Source organism: Hoplias malabaricus, chromosome 3, assembly GCF_029633855.1.
Source record: "Hoplias malabaricus isolate fHopMal1 chromosome 3, fHopMal1.hap1, whole genome shotgun sequence".
Taxonomy (NCBI): Eukaryota; Metazoa; Chordata; class Actinopteri; order Characiformes; family Erythrinidae; genus Hoplias; species Hoplias malabaricus.
The window spans coordinates 69517532-69538471 of record NC_089802.1 but is presented as its reverse complement, the minus strand read 5'-3'; the positions used below and the strand labels follow the sequence as shown (position 1 = coordinate 69538471).

General features: G+C 40.5%; 1 protein-coding gene across 5 annotated transcripts in view; it reads right to left on the bottom strand.

The window, feature by feature from the left end:
* agap1 (ArfGAP with GTPase domain, ankyrin repeat and PH domain 1) overlaps window positions 1-20940 on the bottom strand; it is a 167313-nt gene that overhangs the window by 29731 nt on the left and 116642 nt on the right. For 4 of the 5 annotated variants that reach the window (XM_066663040.1, XM_066663041.1, XM_066663036.1 and 1 more), the window contains 4 exons: window positions 18686-18790; window positions 14020-14185; window positions 11850-12011; window positions 4754-4915 (listed from right to left, as the gene is read on the bottom strand). In XM_066663040.1, the coding sequence (XP_066519137.1) occupies window positions 4754-4915; window positions 11850-12011; window positions 14020-14185; window positions 18686-18790 (595 nt within the window). The remainder of the gene's footprint in view (window positions 1-4753; window positions 4916-11849; window positions 12012-14019; window positions 14186-18685; window positions 18791-20940) is intronic. The other variant, XM_066663039.1, reaches the window with a different exon arrangement.

Genomic DNA, 20940 nt, shown 5'->3' with positions numbered 1-20940 from the left:
TATTATTTTCTTTTATTTTACACAGTTCTATAATGAAATCTTACAAATATTCACCTCTCCTTCTGGAGATGAGAATGTAAATGTACCTTTAGAGAACACAATTGGACTCTCAAGTTGTACTGTAAAAGGTACATTTACACTGTTTGTATCTTTAGTGACCAATAATGTACCGTACCCTTCTAATATGATGTAATCGAACTGATCACTGTGTACATTATGGGCCCGGAGGTGCTGTCCTGCAGGATTTTAATCAGGGTTTTTTTCAGATATCCTCCTGTAAAACCGGCTAGAATCATTTTTCTAAACAATTATCACACAAAGCCCTGCCATCCGATGAAACAACGGAGGGATGTTCGCTACAGGATCCATTCGTTACGTTATTTTACATAAATACTGAATGAATATTATACTGCATACTGTGTCCAGTTGGGATTTTAGCTTGTCAGTCTTGCTGATCAGTCTTTTTACAGATCAAATGCTGGTCTTACCAGGTAAGGCCACCCAGATCCTAACCTAGCAGTGTGTGTGTATATAGTGTATCTATGAGAGTGTGCGTGATAGATAAAGCAGTGTGAGGGCAGTACCTGGCCAGCACAGCTCATGAATAAGCAGCTTGCTGACAGGCTGATCTTTCACGGTGCCGCTGGCGTGACAGCCGTCCCCGGCCCCACGCACCAGTGCTTAATGGCTAAATTGGGAGACTGTTACTAATCGCTTATTGAATAATGAAAGTGACACAGCTGATAAAAGATTTCAATACTGTAGATTATTTATAATATTTCACTTAAGTGCCTGGCAGATGAATGGGATCTCGGGGAGAAGGCCCGAGAAACGTCCGACAACGCTCAACCTTTTCAAAGAAAGGAAAAAAAAAAGGGTATTGTAAGACAAAGTAGGTCTCCAGGGAATGGCAGAGAAGGGGGAGGGAGAGACAAAAAAAAATAAAAAAAAGACTTGAACAGCGAGAGAGAGAGAAAGAGGTACTGAAAGCATCTGCATTTCTCACATCGTACAGGTCCAAGGAACGAGCCAGGACACAATTTATTTTTTTTTTCAATAAAATAAGGTGCGATCAAGGGGTCACTGATTAAAGGAATCCATCTGGCTCCAAAATACCCAGCTACCTCCCTCCCTCTCTACATTATCACATTAAGTTAAACAGCCCAGCAACAGTCAATCATACAAGAGAACGACCCTTTAAACAGAGAGCTATTAAAGCTACATGATTACAGTGGAATATTATGCTTATTGATTTCTGTGAACAATGACAGTTTCAATACTTGGGCGCAGTGCACTTCTCTGAAGCGCAAGATACATGACTGAACTTCAGAGATTCATCAGAATGCTCAAAGTATGCTTAACATCGGGGAATGGTCAATGTCCTTGGAGAGCACTCAATGGTCAATTTAATGAGTGACCTCAGAGAGACACTGCTGCTAAGGAAAATTTTTTGAAAAGTCCAAATATGTTGCAAAGTTGCTACTTCATTCTGCACCGGATCAACAAGCTTAACGTAGTCTAATATCAAAGCTTGCACACAGCCAAAGTTTTCAGAACACCTCCATGTTTTTATACTCATTGTCCATTTTATCAGCTCTACTCGTCCTATAGGTGCTCTGTGTAGTACTAGAGCATGGAGTTTGACAGAGAAACTGGGTGAATGGGGCCAAACAAAGCTTGGAGAGCTACAGATGGACTATAGTATGTAATTACAGAGCTAAAAAGAGCATCTATGTTAAGTGGAACTGAATATGAGTGTAAACAAAGAGGTCATTTTAATGGTTTGGCTGATACACAGTAGCAGAATCAACAAAAGAAAGTGTATTGCAGTCTAACACCTTAAAACATCTTAAAAAAGCTTTCATTCTGTTCTCAATATTTAGGATTATTATTGTAAATAAGTGATTGACTTGATTCTAGGTTTTAAATAAATAAATAAATAATAAAAAGATCACTGGTATCTGAGGATTAGGTTTTACAGAATATGTTAATATAAATTAACGTATAAAGTGGAACACATAGAAAAATAGGACTTTCCTGAGTACCATTTTTAGGTCTTTGGAGCTTTGGCCATAATATCCAACAACTATTCAAATATTCTAGGGAGTGGGAGGGTAGGGGGAGTTAACACTCTGTTTAAGCAATACACTGTGTTGGGCTGTTGTAGGCTTCATTCGTACAATGACTTTAATGTTGACGAGCCTGAATATAGTAGGAGTGTTGAGTTGACTGAGAGACTATATTATACAATTGTTTAAAATATATATATAACAAATATCCAAATCTCAAAATTCAAAATAAAAAACATACTCTTCAAACGAATATATAATAGCCAGATATTTCTCCAAAACACTTAAACAATAGCAGAACAACTGCATTCTCACAACAATAGTCACTATATTACATTGTTTGCGAAGCAGGCCAAGTCTGTCTAATGCGTACAGTAGGGTGTCAGTAAAAATACAAGATAAAATACTGAAAATATTGCTAACCAAAACTAGTTCAGTGAATCCCATTAACAGCTGAACGCCTGTAAGAAAGAGAGACCTTTATACTTATACTGAATTGGCACTAAGCTCCTATCTTAAAACGACACGATAATGGCAGTCGCTACAATGCTCATGCTCACTACACACACTCGTCAGTTCCGTCAGATTGGCCTCCTTTGGGAGTGGATCAATAAGGCCGATTGGGAACAATTTAAACAAGCACTAATCCTGCGCTCCCAGGAGGAGGAGACCACCCACACCAGCCTCGTCCAATTAATCACACCCACTCTGAGCTGACACATACTCATCGATCATCCCAATATTCTCTGTCTCTCGCACACACACACACGAGCAATGACAGAACTAAGTACAATCCTTTACAAATAAGTTATGAATATATATACTATGTAAGCAATAAAATGCAGGTTATTGTAAGATATATTGTCAAATATATTGAAAAATGATACATTGGTATCAGCAGCATGCTTTGACACAAACTGCAATAGATCCTGTTAACCAGGCCCAACTACAGATTACTGCAGACAAACTTACTGACCCAGTAACAGTGTTTAATTCCTATATGGAGCATTACTCATCATAGCATCACATACTTGTTTACATATGAAAATGTAAAATTTATTGCTATTATTGTAGTAACGGGTATAAAAAGTGCCTGAACTAACAAAGTGTAAAATAATATTTTTTGCAAGTTAAACGTGACATATGAAAAATATAGAACATCTGGAGTTCACACCAGAAATGTGTCTTTCTGATTTTATACTGTGTGTTACCTAGCTAGCAGGCACGTCAGAATTGTCCACATTCCCTCCTGAGTCTCTCCAATCACAACGCTGGACCAGCATTAATGTGAGTGTGCAAAACAAGAATGGAGAAGAAAGAGAACAAAGCAAAAGTGTCTAAAAGCCAGTGTTTCTGCTCCTTGCCCCTCATTTCTGGGTGCCTGCATTTTAAAGTAAACAGAGGCTTATACTCAGAGTCTGAGGCTGAACTGGTCGTTCTGAACAGGGCTGTTTAGAAAATGTTGGAAAACTACCATGTTGTTTTGATCCTTGGTATTTTGAGCAAATCTTGCCTCAGAACGTTTCATTAAGACCTCAGAACTGTTTCACCTGTGGAAAACGTGGTACAACATGTTCCCTTTACTCTCACTGTGATTAAGCCAAATAGGAATACGTTCTTAATGAAATGGACTGCAAACGATGATCGAGCTACTGCACTTGCTTGAGAAAATAAAAATAATAATGGATGCATATAGAAAGCTGTTTTTCTACAAGTTATAAGAGATTATATGATTGTTCTTTTGCCACCCGTCAGTAAAACTGAGCCAGTGAGGTCTTACTGTACTGGACTCGAAACTACCCTTGAATAAGCGTTTGAGGGTATGTGAACAGGTTTGTAGTTGTGTGTGTGTTTGTGGTAATTACTCAGCACATTCCCCATCAGCTGTTGAGAGCTAATCTGAAGGAAGAGAATGTGTTACGCACATCTGCTGCTCAGCAACATCTGTTCCGCTCACCATTTAGAACTCATAAGACTCCATGCATGTGTGTGCATGTGCATGAGGGTGTGACTGAGAGGAAAACTGCTGCCAGTACTGATTTTAACAGGCCAGAATTCAAGCCATTATGATTTTAGTTCAATTATTAACTGATGCCACTGACAGTAGTTAGTGTGTTAACTCACTGACTATTAGTTGTTTAATAATACTAACTTATTTGTTCACATTTCTTATTGAAGTAGGCTAACATTATGCAATCACCATAAGGCTTAGAGATGAGAGTAAAGTTTGTATAGGGTATATTTGGAATATACAGCTAAACATAAGTATTACTGTTGGTTTATAAACTTGCTCAACATAAAACTGCAGATCTTATCCTTGAATTTAATAGGGGCTCAGTCTGACAAGACCTTGGTGTTGGAGAAACATATCCACATGTTAAAACTGAAGGACATTTGGAAGCTGAAAAGAAAACAAATAGATTTATTCTTAGTTTTATTACCTAAATAACAGCTAAAGAATGTATATACAGCGAGCATTTGCCTGTGTGTGCTTGCTTTCTTTTTTTTGCTGTTTTGTAAACAGATGACCACAAAGAACCATATGGACCATATGATGGCAAAATGCATTCATTTTGAATGTGGCCTCAGAGGAGTGTGTTAAGATGAGGACAGAAGCATACACGCTCAGAGCAAGAACGTGGAGAGGAAGGGCGCGAGAAACCACAGCCAGGGAGCACAGTTACCTTCTGCTGTACCGGAGAAGCCATCGGCTTTGAAGTTGCTGGTGCTCTTCTTCCGGCGGTGTTTCTTGCGGTTGGCGTGAGGCGAAGGTGGAGGGTCCATCTTTGGACTGGTAGTGCTGGATATACTAGGACTGGAACACACTGAGTCGCCCAGACCAGTATCTACAGCGAAGAGCATGAGAGAAAGGCAGAAAAGAGACAGGAAGGCAGAAGAGCAGAAAAGAGAAAGACTGATGTAAATGATCAGGTCTCAAAAGCCCTTATATCCATAGCAATAGCCCAGAACCCAGTGCACTACATTCTATGTCCAAAAGTATCTTTTTGCATTTGGCCATTTATGGCATAAACATTCTTCATTTTTGAAGAAAATGTGCAAGAGCAGGTAGTTTGGATACTTATGGACATACATTGTAGATATAGTGAATGAGCAGCAGTGTTAATAGTAGGCTGTATGGCACTGGCATTTGGCCTGATTCTCTGGCTCAAGCTATAAGGAGGCGCCTTTCACTTATCATGCACGAAGCTGACAGCTGTGACTAGCGGCAGAATAAAATAACATTCAGATCACATCAATATCCGGCCGGCTGGGTGGGTTGGGGTGGAGGGGGTGCAGGCTGGCGCTGCGCGTGGCCCCAAGGACGCTCATAACTTATTTTACAACCGTTTAGTCTCTGCTCAAGTGGAAAACATGACAACTTATCTCCGTCGACAGGACGTCGTCCACAGCTTGCAATTAACCGCCTCTGTCTGAGCACGGCACACACACACGGTGTTAGTTTACCTTTTCTCCAAACAATCTTATCCACCATTGCTTTGTTGCTGGAGTAGAGTTCTGTATCATTTATCTATCATTTCACTTGCCTTTAACCAAATCGAATACTAGATTAACTGTTGGAGGGCTCATGACAGGATGTGTCCACCCCCACCCCAGCAGAAGCTGATCCTGAGAGTCTGAATTCCACATTATCTTCCAATCAGAGACACCTGCTGCACACAAATCCACAACAAAGGCCACTTTCACAGAGCTTAATGAGAACTCAAAATTGTTATCTTCCTGTTTGGTGAGTTTGAATGAACACACACACACAAGCTAGAGTTGCAAATGACTCGGGGGTAGGAGTTTGCTCCTCCTACGATGTTTGAGAGATGGGGTTGAGAGGCAGAGATACAGAAGAGTGTGATCAAGGACAGAGAGAGGGAAAGTGGTGGGGGGGGATGTTACGGGACTAGAAACACAACTAATGCACACACACACACACACACACACACACACACACACACACACACACACACACACACCAGAGAGCAGTGCTCTCTGTAGTGTAGTATGTAAAGTTCCATAGTATGTAGTTTGGGACACAGTCTCACTCTCTAACGTAAAGGTTAATCAAATGCTGTTCCACATTATAATAAATGTATTATTTTACTGCCTTATCTACATAGGAATCAGCTTATAGCTAGCTAATATTTTGGGTATTGGGTGGGCTTTGACTCAGCAAATATACCCCTTTTGTAAACTTTGTTGGTACAGGTGGGGCGCGGAAAGTCCCCTTCGTCTGAGTTGGGGAATGATAGGAAAAGTTTGAGAACCATTGTTTTAGTCAAAGTAAAACTCAGCGGCTGCCCCTAGAGCATGAAATAGTCATTGCCTCATCACAGACTGGAGATGACAGTGAACACAAAGCTCCACTATCACCAGGACTGTGTATGCATGAAAACAGAAGTGTTACTCAACAGGCCGGGCTTTGTGGGCGGACGGGCGGGCGTTTGCCCTGGAGCAGAGCGCCCGAGCGGCAGGACGACCTCTGACACACCGCCTCTGATCCCAACTCCCCCCGTGCAGCGACACACTGCGGCACAGAATCAAAGAGACACCCTCATTACTCTTGCGGTAATTAAAGCAGAGAGGGCAGCCACAGTCACCGACTCAGGGCCAGATGCATTATTTTGGTGCTGTATGGGGTGCTCTGGGGCACGCCGGTTTAAAGAGGAAGAGATGACAGGGGACATCACATTTGCTTCCTCCACAACCCCCAAGACAGAGGGATGAGGGAGGGAGAGGGTCAGAGAAACCATATAATGCAGGGAGATATTCAGCAGCAACTATACTGAAAATATCCCTTATATACACCAAGCAGACACACAATTAAATCTACCTCCTTATTTCGACAATAATAGTTGCAGTTCTATAGTTTGTAGTTCTATAATTACAGATTTAGTATGTATGTTGCTCGGCATACATTGTTTGCCTACTGTGCCGCTGTTCTTTGACAGTCAAGGCCCCCACAGGATGACTACAGAGCAAAGCACTGCAGTGACACTGACGTGGTGGTGCCGTTTGGGTGTTGCACTGATAAAAGTGGATACAGCAGTGCTGCTGGAATTTTTAAATCCCTCAGTGTCACTGTTGGCCTGATCATTTTCCACCAACCAAGCTATCCAATCAGCAGCTTCCTGTAGTACTGTCCTGTGACCACTGCTGCAAAACAAGATGGCCGACACAAACTGTGCATCAACAGATGGGCTGCTGTCTCTGACTTTAGATTGAGAAAGTAAAGCAACAAGGTAGGTGTCTAATAGTGTTCTGCGAATGGGTGCAGTGTTTAAAAACTCCAGCAGTACTGCTGTGTCTGATCCACTCAAACAAACACACAACCACTATCAAGCATTACTATTCTCTGCATTGCTAAGAATGAGGCATCACACAAAAAATACCTGACACTGAAGGACAGAGTGAAAGGTTATTAACAAAGTAACACACACACATATATATATATATATATATATATATATACACACATACACACACATACATACACACACACGTGTTGTGTGTGTATGTACAGGTACACACACGTACATTAGAACATTTAATGCTAGTATGATTCACCATCACCACAACAACTCTGACCAGTGCATCCGGTTGTTAAAATATAAAATCCTGCCTACTTTAACTGCACCAATTACCTTAGTTCTCCTTTAAATAAAATTGTCTGACATCTTAGTGATACATAGGTCACACAAAAACAGATAAGTGCTCAGTAAATGAAGTCTCTCTCTATCCCTCTGCCCCACGAGAGGGATATCCTTAGTGTAGCCACTTGGCAGCATTGCGCCAGTGCGGTGAGGACCTACAGCTAATTACTTTACCACGCATTATATTCCTCCCTCCATCCCTCCTCCTGTGCAGGAGAGAGAAAAAAAGAGACAAAGGGGGGGATCTCATTCCTGTCAGCTCCTGAGGCGAGAGGTGACAAGCAATCAGCATCATCCAGCCGTCAGCTTACATCCACAGCAGCAGTGGCCAGGCACATCATTAGACCAACAGAAAGGTTACTTATGAAAGAGATGCCGAGGGGACAGCACACATTCGCGCGCGCACACAAACACGGCATCACAACTGAGCAACCCTCCAGAGCCCCTCCACTGTGGCGCTGAGACCAGCCAGGCCCCTCTCTCATTACACACTGGAGACAGCTGCCTTCAAGACAAGTCCATTTAGTGCATATACCTACATAGGGTACATTAGGTACATTACATTCTTCTGGTGAACATTTATAAGGCTTCATTACAGAACTGTAAAATTATAAATCATTAAATAAATAAATAAACGTCCTGGAGATTAAATTGGGCGTATGAAATAAGCACAACTTATAAATCTACAATTAATATAGAATATGGTGCCATGATGTTCCCCAACTAAAGTATTAAACAAGTACATTTGAGGCTACCATCAAAGCTACATTTGCTTTTGAGAAAGTTCCATGTTCATTAAAGGAACACTACATAATATTTTTAATCTTAAAAATCACTGTGGTACACGACTGAGCTGTAATAGCTACTCCCAGCTCAGCACTGCAGAAAGCGCACTATGGAACTTGTGCAGAAGGGCAGGAAAACACCACCCTTCCTCCCCTTCCCCATTTATTTAGGTACAGTTCTATAAAATTGAATTACACTAGGGGGAGCACCAGGTGCAAAAGAATATGATTTGACATGAAAGCACTTAAAAAATTATACAATTTTTTGGCCCCAAGTTGTTTTAAACAGCCTTTTACTGTGTGTTTTGAATTGAGTGGAACAACAATGTCAGGCACTGTATACAGACATTCTAAATTATGATGAAACCTCTGCAGATGAGAGTGAGAGAGATGAAGAAATGAAAAATAATTATAATATCCTCATTGCACAACTATCTGTATCAGTGAGGTTAAAGTGGTGCGATTGTAGTCCGAAGCTCAGCTGTGTCTGTGTGTGTGTCTGTGTGTGTGTGCGTGTGTGTCAGCCTGCTGCAGAGGCCCCTGGGAGCCCGTTTAAGCCTTTCACAGCTTTAATGGTTATTTGAGGCAGGCTAGCGCAGGGGGCCTGGGGTGAAAGCAGGGGTAAACACAGGGAGCAAACCAGCCACACCGTATCACCACTGTTAATCAACACGCAAACACTCACAAGGCCTGACAGCTGTCACTCTATCACTCACACTCCCTCTGTTTGCACTGGAGTTAGTCCTTTATATTTTTTGAATATTAGGATTGTCAGCATTATAGACGCTATTTTTCTTAAGGTATTACTTTGTTTGTTTGATTCTCTGGACCATCCTTAGTACATTAGGTTGAACTCTACATGCTCACAGCTTACACAGCACTGATAGAATCTAACTGTAACCCTCATGTTCAAACACAGCTTTTAAAAGTAATATCTTCTGCATCTTTGGCAGACTACAATAAACAGTGATTGTGGGAGTTAAATTGACAAACAGCACACTATCAAAAGCTACAGTAAAGTCTCTATAGTTTTACGAATCAGTTAGCTGTATGAATAAGAGTGAGACAGCTACAGCTGGTATAATTACTGAATATATTGTATACAAGATATACACATTTCCTTTGGAATATACAGCTATTGTAGCTCACTCTGTCAGCCACTGTTCACTTTGTGAAACGCACCACTTTAAAATAAAAATAAACACACGATAGAGTCGATATAAACATGTGAACTACATCAGCATTAATTCATCAATCACATAATCTGTATTAATAGTGATTCATTAGTGACCTGCATCCTACAAACAGCATCCTGTTGTGCAGCAGTTCCTAAATATAAATGTTTGCCACCACCTTGTGGAGAATGTTAGGCTAACTGTGCATGAGTGAGGGAGTGAGTGAGTGTGTGTAAGTTACAAACCAGTTCCACAATGTTGCTCTCCATAGAAAAACCTGCATTTCCATTTTTGTTGATTTTTTTTTGTTTAATGTTTCATAAGTAAACCATCAGCTGTCCTTTACACTGTGTGAATGGACCAATAGAAAAGCTCAAAATTACTTGGAATTAAGTCTTTTTACATTGACTTCCACTGAATTTTATGAAGGCTTTATCCCTCTCCTGTAAAGTTACTATTATGGAGATACATGTTTTTCTTTTGGACAGCGACGATAAAAGCACATGTAATACAGACCCCAGCTACTAGTGTAAGAGAAAGTCACAGTGCACAAGAACAATCCCTCTATGAGCCTCTCAGGCTGCTGAATGAATGTGTCATTGATAATGTGGTGCTGTGAGTGCCCATTACTTTGATAAACAGTTAAAGGAGCATTAACGCTTGACACTACAATCAATGTGAGATATATGAGAGCACTGGAGAGTTTTGTGTGGGTGGGTGTGTGTCTGTGTGTGTGTACCTAGCGGTTGAGTGTTAATTCACTGTCTCTATTGAACTATTATGGAAGCCATGTTCCAAGTTCCACTGTACATACTGCCTCCCCAGTTTGGGAAAAAAAACAGCTGCAAGGAGCGTCCAATGTATATGAAGCTGGACCAAAACCTGGAGCTTTGAGACTAAAGCAGCAGATGAAAATGGTATCTTGCCTCAGACTATTACGAATGTTAAAGTACTCTCAAATATTTACTCATTTTTTACTAACTGTATGACATTTTTACCTTTAAAAAAAGTTGGATTAGTAATTAGATGGTCCGACTGCCTCTCGCTTGTGTGTGTGTGTGTGTTCACGTTTGTAGGGGAGCTGTACTATATAGTTTCAGGTGATGATGACTGCAGTAATCCAAGCAGTAGTCGGCCAAAATGTCTACATTGCAGGCGAGAGCTGACAAATGTAGACCTCTAATTCGTGTACCTAAAAATGCATTAGTAGCCATCTTTTAGTCTGAATTTTGTTCTTTTATCTTGGTCAATTTTAATAGATGACACAGATAGATACAGTACCTGAGAATGATTTACACGCATGTTGAAAGTACATTAAGTCATTGTTCTTAAGGCTAAGTAACACTAGCCAAACCTAATAGAGAAGAGGGAATAAAAATGAGGGCTTAGCACAGCAAAGTCGCTGGTTCGATTCCCACAACAGGCAAGGCAATTTGGGGAGGTGGGGGTAAAGGAACATCACTGTCCTCCTGCCTCAATCCACAGCTGAGGTGCCCTGGATCAAGGTACCTAAACCCCAACTGCTCCCTGGGTGCCAGGGATGGTGCTCTGGGTGTGTTCATTGCCCCTTAGGGCACTAGTGTTTTTGCGTGTGTTCACTGCCACAGTACATTCACAGTACTTTTAGTGAAAAGAACAAGGATTTCAGCAAGTATCACTGGTCATAGCTCTATATTTAGGGTGAATGTGATCAAAGCAGCCTTTCTAACACTAAATATATCTTTGTAGTTGTTTATGATGGTCTATAGACTTATGAACAAAGACATACATTAAAGTTCTACAAAGCAAGTGTGTGATGAGCTAAGCAGCTTTCAGCTTAGAATGTGGTGGTGTTGATAAGCTCCCATTCCATAAACTCATCATCGGACATCAGACATTTCTTGACTGACGCCATTTGCAGCAAATTAAAATGGCCCAGATTCAAGTAAAGTGTGTTTAGGTGTGTATGATTTTGGATTGTGGCTAGGGAGAGGGAGGTCTAGGTTTCTTTACTCTGACTGCTTCCCCTGCGACCCAGACCTGGATAAGTGGTGGCCAATGGATGGATGGATTGACGATTTTGGATGCTATTTTTGACAGTGAAAACAATGTTATATTTATGATACTCTTAGAAAAGTAGGCCTGGGCATAGTCCCAGTGGCAGGGGGGGGTGGTCCGTACCTGTGCTGACCCCTGAGTTGGCAATGACAGTAGCGTCACTCCACTGGTCGGCACTGGAGACCGAGTATGAGCGCTGGTGCATGCCGTCTGGTCGACTGTTGAATGATACAAGGCTGATCCCACTTGCCATCTGAGATGCAGATGAGCTGCTGCTCACTGAGCCTAGGGAAAGAGAGAGACAAAAATAAGGAAAATAGAAGATATGGCACTTCTTCCCATTAACTGACAGAATGATACAGATTTGTCTGGAAGAAAACAGATGTAGTTTTTTTTCTCTCCAGATTCCTCCCTCCAATTAAGGCTTTATTCATTTGACCTGACTCAAGGTGACGTCACAGACGTTAACCTTGTTCTCCGCACGCTAACAAGCATAAACATCAATGTGAGATTACTCTGAGGTTAATTATCCCCACTAGAGGGGCCTAATTAGGATATGTGCTTCCGAATATGGATTGCTTCCCAAACTTTGCAATTAAGTTGGCCATCATAGGCAGCTGGGTATAATCATACTAATAAGATTACAGTACTGGCGTCCTGTTCGTGCAGAGATCGCAATATATGGCATATGACATGCACACTCATGTACAATCATCCATGAGGGCCACTTAGCATCCAAATAAAAACGCTGCACCTCAGATTTAACAGGCCGTTTAACTACGTCAGAACAAATGTAAATAACAGCATTACGCAGATGTTTGGAGTGTCTGTTGTAATCGCAGCTGAAATGTTCTCTCCACCTTAAAAATAGCAGAACTGACCAAATGCTTCAGCCTCTCAGAAGTAATACATTGTTTTACTGCTACAATTCACCGCTGGCCTGCTGCAAAAACTGCACTGAATAAAATGTCATGACTCAATTTAATCTCCTTTGTAGCGGATAAATCAGACCCAGGCACCTCTGGGGGAAATAGCATGGGCCGATTGGGCACACCGAGGGAGCTGATAAACTACAGTTTTAACATCGGTGGCCATCTGGGAGAAACTGAACATGCCGAGTGAGATGCAGTGAACCCGTCCCCCAAACACAGATTTTTTTTTTTTATACCTTGCCAAGACAAGAAGACATGTTCCATCCATAGGATTCTTCATTAAATGAAAATAAACAAATAAATAAAATTATATATATATATATATATATATATATATATATATATATATATATATAATTTATTATACACACTAAGCAGCGTTTCTCATGACAACAACAGCAAAAAAAAAGTCCTTAAGTGTGGATAAGCATGTCTTTTAAGAAGCATTCATTTGAGCCTATATGGTTTGCAAAGATATGAAAACAGACACACACACACACACAGTAGACAGCTATGTGTGTAATGACTGAGCTCGTTTATAATTGGAGCACTCCCAAAGAGAGATATTACAACAAACACATAAGAGGTCCTTCTGATCACAGTAGCAACCCGGCCTCAGAGAGTCGAATCCTTGACTTACAAAAGCTTTCATTACCTTACGACTGAGTGAATTATATCCTTCTTCTCCCCCTCCCCTCCTTCCCTCCCTCGCTCTCTCTCTCATTAGTGCTCATTTCAGAGCTGCCTGACTGGAGAGCCAGCACTGATTGCATTAATATTCATGACAATAATTAGTACATGTATTATGGGTCACTGAATATTCATGCTATTAGTTCGGTCCTCCTGGAGCTGTGTGTGTGTGTGTGGGCACATGTGTGTACAGGGTATTTTATATTCCCTGGGGGGATTAAAAGATGTTGCTCCTTTTCAGTGTAATCGGTCTTAACAAGAGAAGATACAACAGTGTGACTGTCACAGTTTAATAAAAACATTTGATATTCAGCTTGCATTGTTAAGAAGCAGCAGACACATGCTTTTATATGAATTCAACAAGCCTCTAGACCTGAAATCATCTCAAGGGGCTGAAAACATTTAGGGAATTACCCAATCACTGTATGTAGTAGTGTGTCAAAGTGTCTCTTAGTTGTGGCTGTGCTTGCTTTCTTTTGTCTAACTCACCTGTCTACAGCAATTTACATGCACCATCTTATTAGGTTAAATTTATAATCGTTTTTATCAAGTTGGTGTTAATAATATAGGTTACAATTTCAATGATATTTCTTGCCATTTAAAAACTACACCATTTCAGAGTAGGATTTAGATTTACATACCATTCAATTCCAAAATAGAAGTCCCGTTACCTGGAGCCTGCCCCAGCTGTAGGTTGCTCATGTCCTTGGTGAGGCCATTGGTTTTGGGGCCCGGTGCAGCGCATGTGGAGATGGCTCGGGGAGGCCTTTTACCCGGAACTTTCACCGTAGTCCGCAGCAGATCGATCTCTTTCCCATGCACATTCTGCATGTAGTCCTGGAGTAAATCAGTTTAAATGTACTGATAAGATTTCTCAGTCAGGATACAGTTACATTTGTGTATTCATCGTTAAAATGCTCTTTCAAGTTATATTTCAGTGTAATATTGTCCTGTACGTGATATAGCTTAAATTTTCTAATATATTAGCAGCATTTTATATATAGTAATGATGATAATGTTATACAAATAAGAAATCAGTAAAAGTGATTGAAAAGAATTCAGGGAATATATTCATAACCATTTTATACACAAAATATATTAGATTCTTATGACATGTAGATGTTGTTTTATTGCCACAGAAATCTATGATTTGAGAAACTAAGCGTCTGTTCACACCTGGCATTAACATGTATCCTGGGTGATTCCAGCAGGTGTGTACATACAGGTGTGAACGGGGTACAATGCGTCTCATGGACACATTATAAATCAATCACACAAATCAATCGAACCTACGCTTCTCCCATCACACTACGTTGAATTACTGCTCACATTTTAATCATTTGACTAAAAAACAGTTACAATTCCTTCTTGGAAACTGCCAAAAGCAAGCCATGGCTCCATCAGAAACACGAATGGCACTGTGCATAAGGCAGGGGTTGTAGAGTCTAGTACCTCGGACATTATAGCACTAACTTCCATTTACTGCAAAAGGAAAAAAAAAACAAAAGCCTAGCTTATAAAAAAAAAAAAAAAAAAAAAAAGTACACAGACATGTGAATGCACACATGCACACACACACACACACACACACACACACACATCACAGCACGCGGTGAAGGTGTGTTTGGGATGACGGGCAGGGGGCCGGCGAGGCGCGTGGCTTTGCTCGCATCGATGATGAAAGTTCCTCGATGCTAATGGGGATGCAATTACCAGCAGCAAGCTGTTGGCCCACCGCTCCTGAAGGGCTCTCCTGTGGCTTGTTAAGCCGTGTTGAGAGCACTTGGCTTTGAATTGCCCTTTTGTAGGCCTCTGGTGAGGGACGGAGACGCTCTCGATATCACACACACACTCGTACACAGAGAAACGGGTCTTTTGTGGCGTCTGGTTTGCGATCTGCAGACGCAGGAAAGCCGCGGGTGGTCTACTCTAGCACTCAAAGGCCTGCCCCCTGTTCTTTGAGGGAAGACGACCCCATCGAAGCACATGTGCTACTGCGGCCCATCAGGAACACACACACATTGGGAATAGTATACCAAACTGTCTATGTGCAACACTTGGTCTTAAATAGACAAGGACAAAGCCACTTGAGGGATTTAAGGATTAGATTGCTTCTTTTTATCTGGAGTGTTCAAATGAGTGAGTCTGATGAAAACATCAACTGAACAAGTCACAGTGCATAGAAGACAGATGTCATTATATATCTGACGCTCTCCAGAGATGAATTTATTGTGTTCTATAGTATGTCTGGATAAATTGGTGTGTCCAACAGACGGCAGGATTTGCCAATAGAATAATGCACTATGGAATGAGTGTGTGTTTGAGATTTTAACATTAATTTAAAATGCTGGCATAAGAAATTGCAATAAACAGTGCTTTAAATTTTTTATTTATTTATTTATTATTTTTGAACAAAGCGAGAAAAAAAGGGAAAAAAAAATCAGTGACGTCCCAATCTGTCTCAATCAGGGTTGGGGGTCAATTCAGACATATTTTTGGGTTTTGGCTTTTATGTGGACACTTTATGTCCAAAGATTTGAAGCATGTCAAGCGTTTCTTCTGAATTCAAGGATATCCAGGTGTTGATTCCAACTCAGCAGCAAGAAAATGTTTTAATCCTTTCACTTTCCTGGCTTTTGGAGATTGAATTTAAAATAATCAATATTTCTTTTGTCAAGAACGCAGTTTGTTAACAGAAAATTGGTCAGACACTATTCTGTAAACATTAAGTAATGGTTTTTAATAACTTGCCACATTAAACCAATGTATCTGTGTACAATTATTCCTGGCAACCTCCTATTACAATCAGAACTAATTGTTTTATGAATAAAGTTCACAAAATTAGTAAATAAATAAATAAATAGAAAAGGCACACCAGTCTTAATTGGTGTGAATGTGAAATGCCTGTTAGCTGTTTAGGCCTCGTGTTTCCATGTTTCCTTGAGGAGTGACGTGTTTTGCTGCTAATTATGTTGCATCTATTGCCATCTACTTAATTAGCTGCATTAATGTGATTTCTTTTTTTTTTTTTTTTTAAACGTAGTTGAGCAATTAAAAGCCCTGATTGAGTTTCATTCTATTAGCCTCCACAAACACTTTAATTGATGCCTTTGTAGCAGACGCCTGCTGATGAGAGCAACCTGTTCACCAAAGGAGGGGGACACCACCGGACAACACTTTCTGTGAATTCAAAATGATGACGGTAACAACACAATCACGGTGGCAATGATTTCAAGCCAAATATGCAGCATAGTGAGATAGAAATTCAGCAAACAGAGAAATATTTATATTCAGCAATGTAAAGCTGCATTCATTATGAACACAGACTTAGAAGGGACATATCATACCAGTATTCCCAAGTTAACACAGGCTCCTTGGGTCTTAAATGAAACATCTGTGACATGCTTTGGTTTCTTTAAATGAGAATGAGCCACAGCTCAGTTCAGTGCGAGATCCCAGGAGCAAGGAGCAAAATCTCTGGTTTTAAGCCATTTTTACTCGATTCTCTTTCTTCTGTTTTGCTTTCTTCACATTTAATGAATTCACTCATTTCTCTGTGCACCCTGTGTTTACTCTCGTTTATTTCACTCCATCTAACCTCATATTTGCTCTTACATATATGTAGTCAGGCCCTTGTAATTGGAGATAATGTAACTGGAGGTGGGACCAAAGTTGGCTTCATTTTACATAAGATGACGCACAAAATCAGAACGACTCATTTTCTGTTTAGTGATTTAGACAGACCTCTAAACTGACAGCTGTTTTTTGTTTGTTTGGGTTTTTTTCTTTAACCTAAGTTTGAGAATTGGCCGTCACTCAAATATTGTCCTTTTAGAATGCTATCCAATTAACCAAACACAGCCATGTTACATCAGGGAAAGCCTTCCCAGAACAGTGGAGGCTGTTAGCACAGCAAATAATAGCCTTGGTTTCAGAAGAGATGTTGGGTGAGCAGGTGTTCACAAGTTTTGGTCATCTTTGAAATATTAGTCTATTAAAACCAGCTGTTAATGACTGCTTATTAATAAAGTACACGAATAATCAATACTTATATTGTTGAGCAATTGTGGAAGCCCTAACAATGTTGAAGTCTATGGGATTCGCATATTATTCACATAACAAGAATACATGAATACATTCAGCATGACGCAGGATGGGTTTCCCAAAAGAATTCTAGTACGAAGAGAATTCAATCACACAGAGCGCTCACTCTACCAATTAAAATCATCTAAACGTAAAGATTTTAGGACACTGAGCCCTGCATGTTTCACTCCAGACTAAGGACTGCTCATTTAGTTAAATATTTATTCTTCATTTCGGCATTCTAGCTGTCTGCTCGCCAGCCGTCATCCACTGAGCTAGCCATCTCTGTCTTTTTCACTTTATCCATTCATTCCATCTGTCACTGTGCCATCTCATGCTCAATGCGACAACATTAGGAGAATAACTCAGTCTTTGATTAACACTAACAGTGAGGCCTGAACAGATTCCAATGTAGACAGAGAGAAGAGAAGCAACAATAAAGTGGCACGGGGACAGCGTGCGTGTTAACAGGCCGGCAAAGCTGGTAATTAGGCAGAGCCATTATGGCATAATATCGCACATCATCAGTGTCAGCCGTGTGCAAACAGATGATGAGGGAGCCAGCAATTAACAGCAAGGCCACGCTCGGTGAGGTGAATATAGTGATGCATGAAGCACCAGCACAGAGGCTCAAGAATACGCAACAGAACACTGTACTGACAAAACAAAAAGATAAGCCATAAAACAGCAGAGTACAGAGGCACAGAACTGGCAATGAGGCCTGCAACATACGAGATACTGGTTAAAAGAGTTCATACATTTTGCATTAATTAGTATTTACAGCTATGTCTACATCGTAGATACAGTTTTTCTTTCATAGATTTCAGATAACTGAGCCAAACGTTCAGTTTCAATAATCAAACTTATAACGTATTTGCAGATAAGTGAATACAATGAATTTAAAATGATTGTCCTATGTTGTCACAGGTTTCAAATGCTAGGTAATACTTGAGGTGCCTAGAACACCATACAATTCAATCTACCATTCAGATAATATTTGTACAGTGATGGTCCTTGTTTTCAGTGAGTTGGGCTCATATTGTGCAGCTACATTTAGAGATGTTAAACCTATGAAGTGCAGTAATATGGTATTTCTGATAAAATCACCAACAGAGAGTAGATACAAGTTAGGTGTACTTAATAAAATGCTCATTTTATTTCGTCAATTCCTTACTTTCTTATGTTGAGACAGCATTTGTGTGTGTGTGTGTGTGTGTGTGTGTGTGAGTGAATGAGAGCGAGGGCAAGACTCACGTGCAAGCTAGGGTGGTAAGTAAGAACTCCATTGTCGCAGAGTGTGACATATTTCTTCTTCCACTCTTTATTCAGTGATTTGCCGCTTCTCTTCAAGAGCATTCCCTGTAGGCACAAAGTAAATAAGTGTAAGCAAACAAGCATCTACCATTACCTTCACTGTACCTCATTCTGTAATTAGAATTTCAAACTCCTAAAACCGTTTACATGTTTTGCACAAAGAATGTTAAATGCTAAATAATACTCTGCCTTAACAATACTTCACCTGAACCAGAACTAGAGCAAAATCAACGTGGAGCAGTTTGAGTATTGTTTGGCAGAAGAGATTACAATCAGTTATACAAACTACTTCATCTTAAAAGGTATGTACAAATTCATTAAATTCATATATATATATTTTGCTATGCATATTATTTTGGACATTTGGAGTCCCCTCATGCTCATATTCACGTTATGTAGATAGACACCTATGCGAATGCATGCACACAGATCATACACATACTCTGAAGAATATTTAAGTCTTTTACTCTCAAGTTTAAACCATAACATTCCCATAAGTTTCAGCCTTCAAAATCTCAAGCAGATCCAAACCCCCATTATCCCAGATTTATGGCGTCATCTGCACAAAACAACAAAACAAAACAAAACAGGGTGACAGCTTATTTGTATAGTTCTGAGAACAAGGAGGAATTAATTCTCTAAAATGCTAAAAGCCATGAGCGTATCTGAAAGTTCATGGCCACGTTAAGAGTGACGCTAGCCACTCTCTCCTACGCACATCAGCGACTGGCTGACTGACTGGCCGTTTAAGGGCTGGCCGCCCACACCTCGTTTCAACCAAATTCATTAGGCGAGAAGAGGGATAAAACTGTCCGCTGATTAGCAATTATGCTGCGTGCGGCGCGTGTGTCACTTCGCAGGACTTGTTAAACATTAACACGCAGACAGGGCAGATATTAATAGAGTCCATGCCCCCTTGGAGCATGGCAGGAACCACAAAAAAACTCTCTCTCTTTCTCTCTCTCTCCTTTTCTCTTCTCTCCATCACCCCACTGTCATAAAAATGCCATGTTCCCTCAGTGTCACACACCAATGGACTCCACCTAATTATGTGGTAATTGGTATCTAAACAAAGCTTTAAAAAAGTGCATGAAATGATGCACTGAATGACTTGACAGTTACTTTGGAAAGGAAGCACTAATAGCTGCCTAATAACAGCACAACTTCGCAGAGTACAGTGGAAAATATAACAGCTAATAATGACAAACGTAACATCACCTCCGAATGTTTATCACATTGTTTAATGAAGGAAAATGGAAATATCATGGAGGTCAATCTACTGTGCTGCTGTAAAGTGCCTCTGTTACCCATATAATGTGCACAGCAGCACTGAGTGGAGCTGCACAATATATTGTTTGCTTATGATTGTATAATTGCCATACACACAAGTAATGCACTATTATGGATAATACAGGTTGATGACAATATCTGACACATTTCATGTACATATCCAAGTATCAAATGTCAGATACTATAATGCCCCCCACCCCCTTTTCATTAAAAATATTTAATTGATCAAATATATCTAATATTATCAATATATTACTGCATTACTACAGTTGATTTTCTAATAAATCTCATAATATTAATAATAGCAACATCATCAGAATACTGATATTCTGTCCATATCTCATGCAACACAGCGGCACAGCGCATAGCGTTGCTCTCACACAGCTCCAAGGTTCTGGGGTTGTGGGTTCAAACCCCACCTCAGGTCACCGTCTGTGAGGAGGTTGGTATGTTCTCCCTGTGTCTGCATGGGTTTCCTGCCCAGTACAAAAACACATATTATCAATAGTACACAGCTGTCGACAGCTGTGTATTTTGCCCATAGGTGTGAAAGTGAGAGTGACTCCATGAGTGTGCGCTGCCATGTTATGGACTGGGAACCTGTCCAGGGTGTGTCCTGCCCTGTGCCCAATGATTCCAGGTAGGCTCTGGACCTAGTGCAGCCCTCAATGTACTCATACAGTGACTATAAATGTGTTTTTGTCACTTATGTCCTTACAGCAAAAGAATTTAAAACTTGATTTTGTTTTCAAAGGGGTGCTGGTAGGGCTGCTCTAAAAACTCAGCCTGGGGTGAGGTTACTATAAATTGTGTGTGTAAGTGTCTGTAAACTGTATGTGAATGTTTGTGATGTGTGTGTGTGAGTCTGTTTCCTCGGGTCCGTCCGGGGGCCCTCACACCCCGAG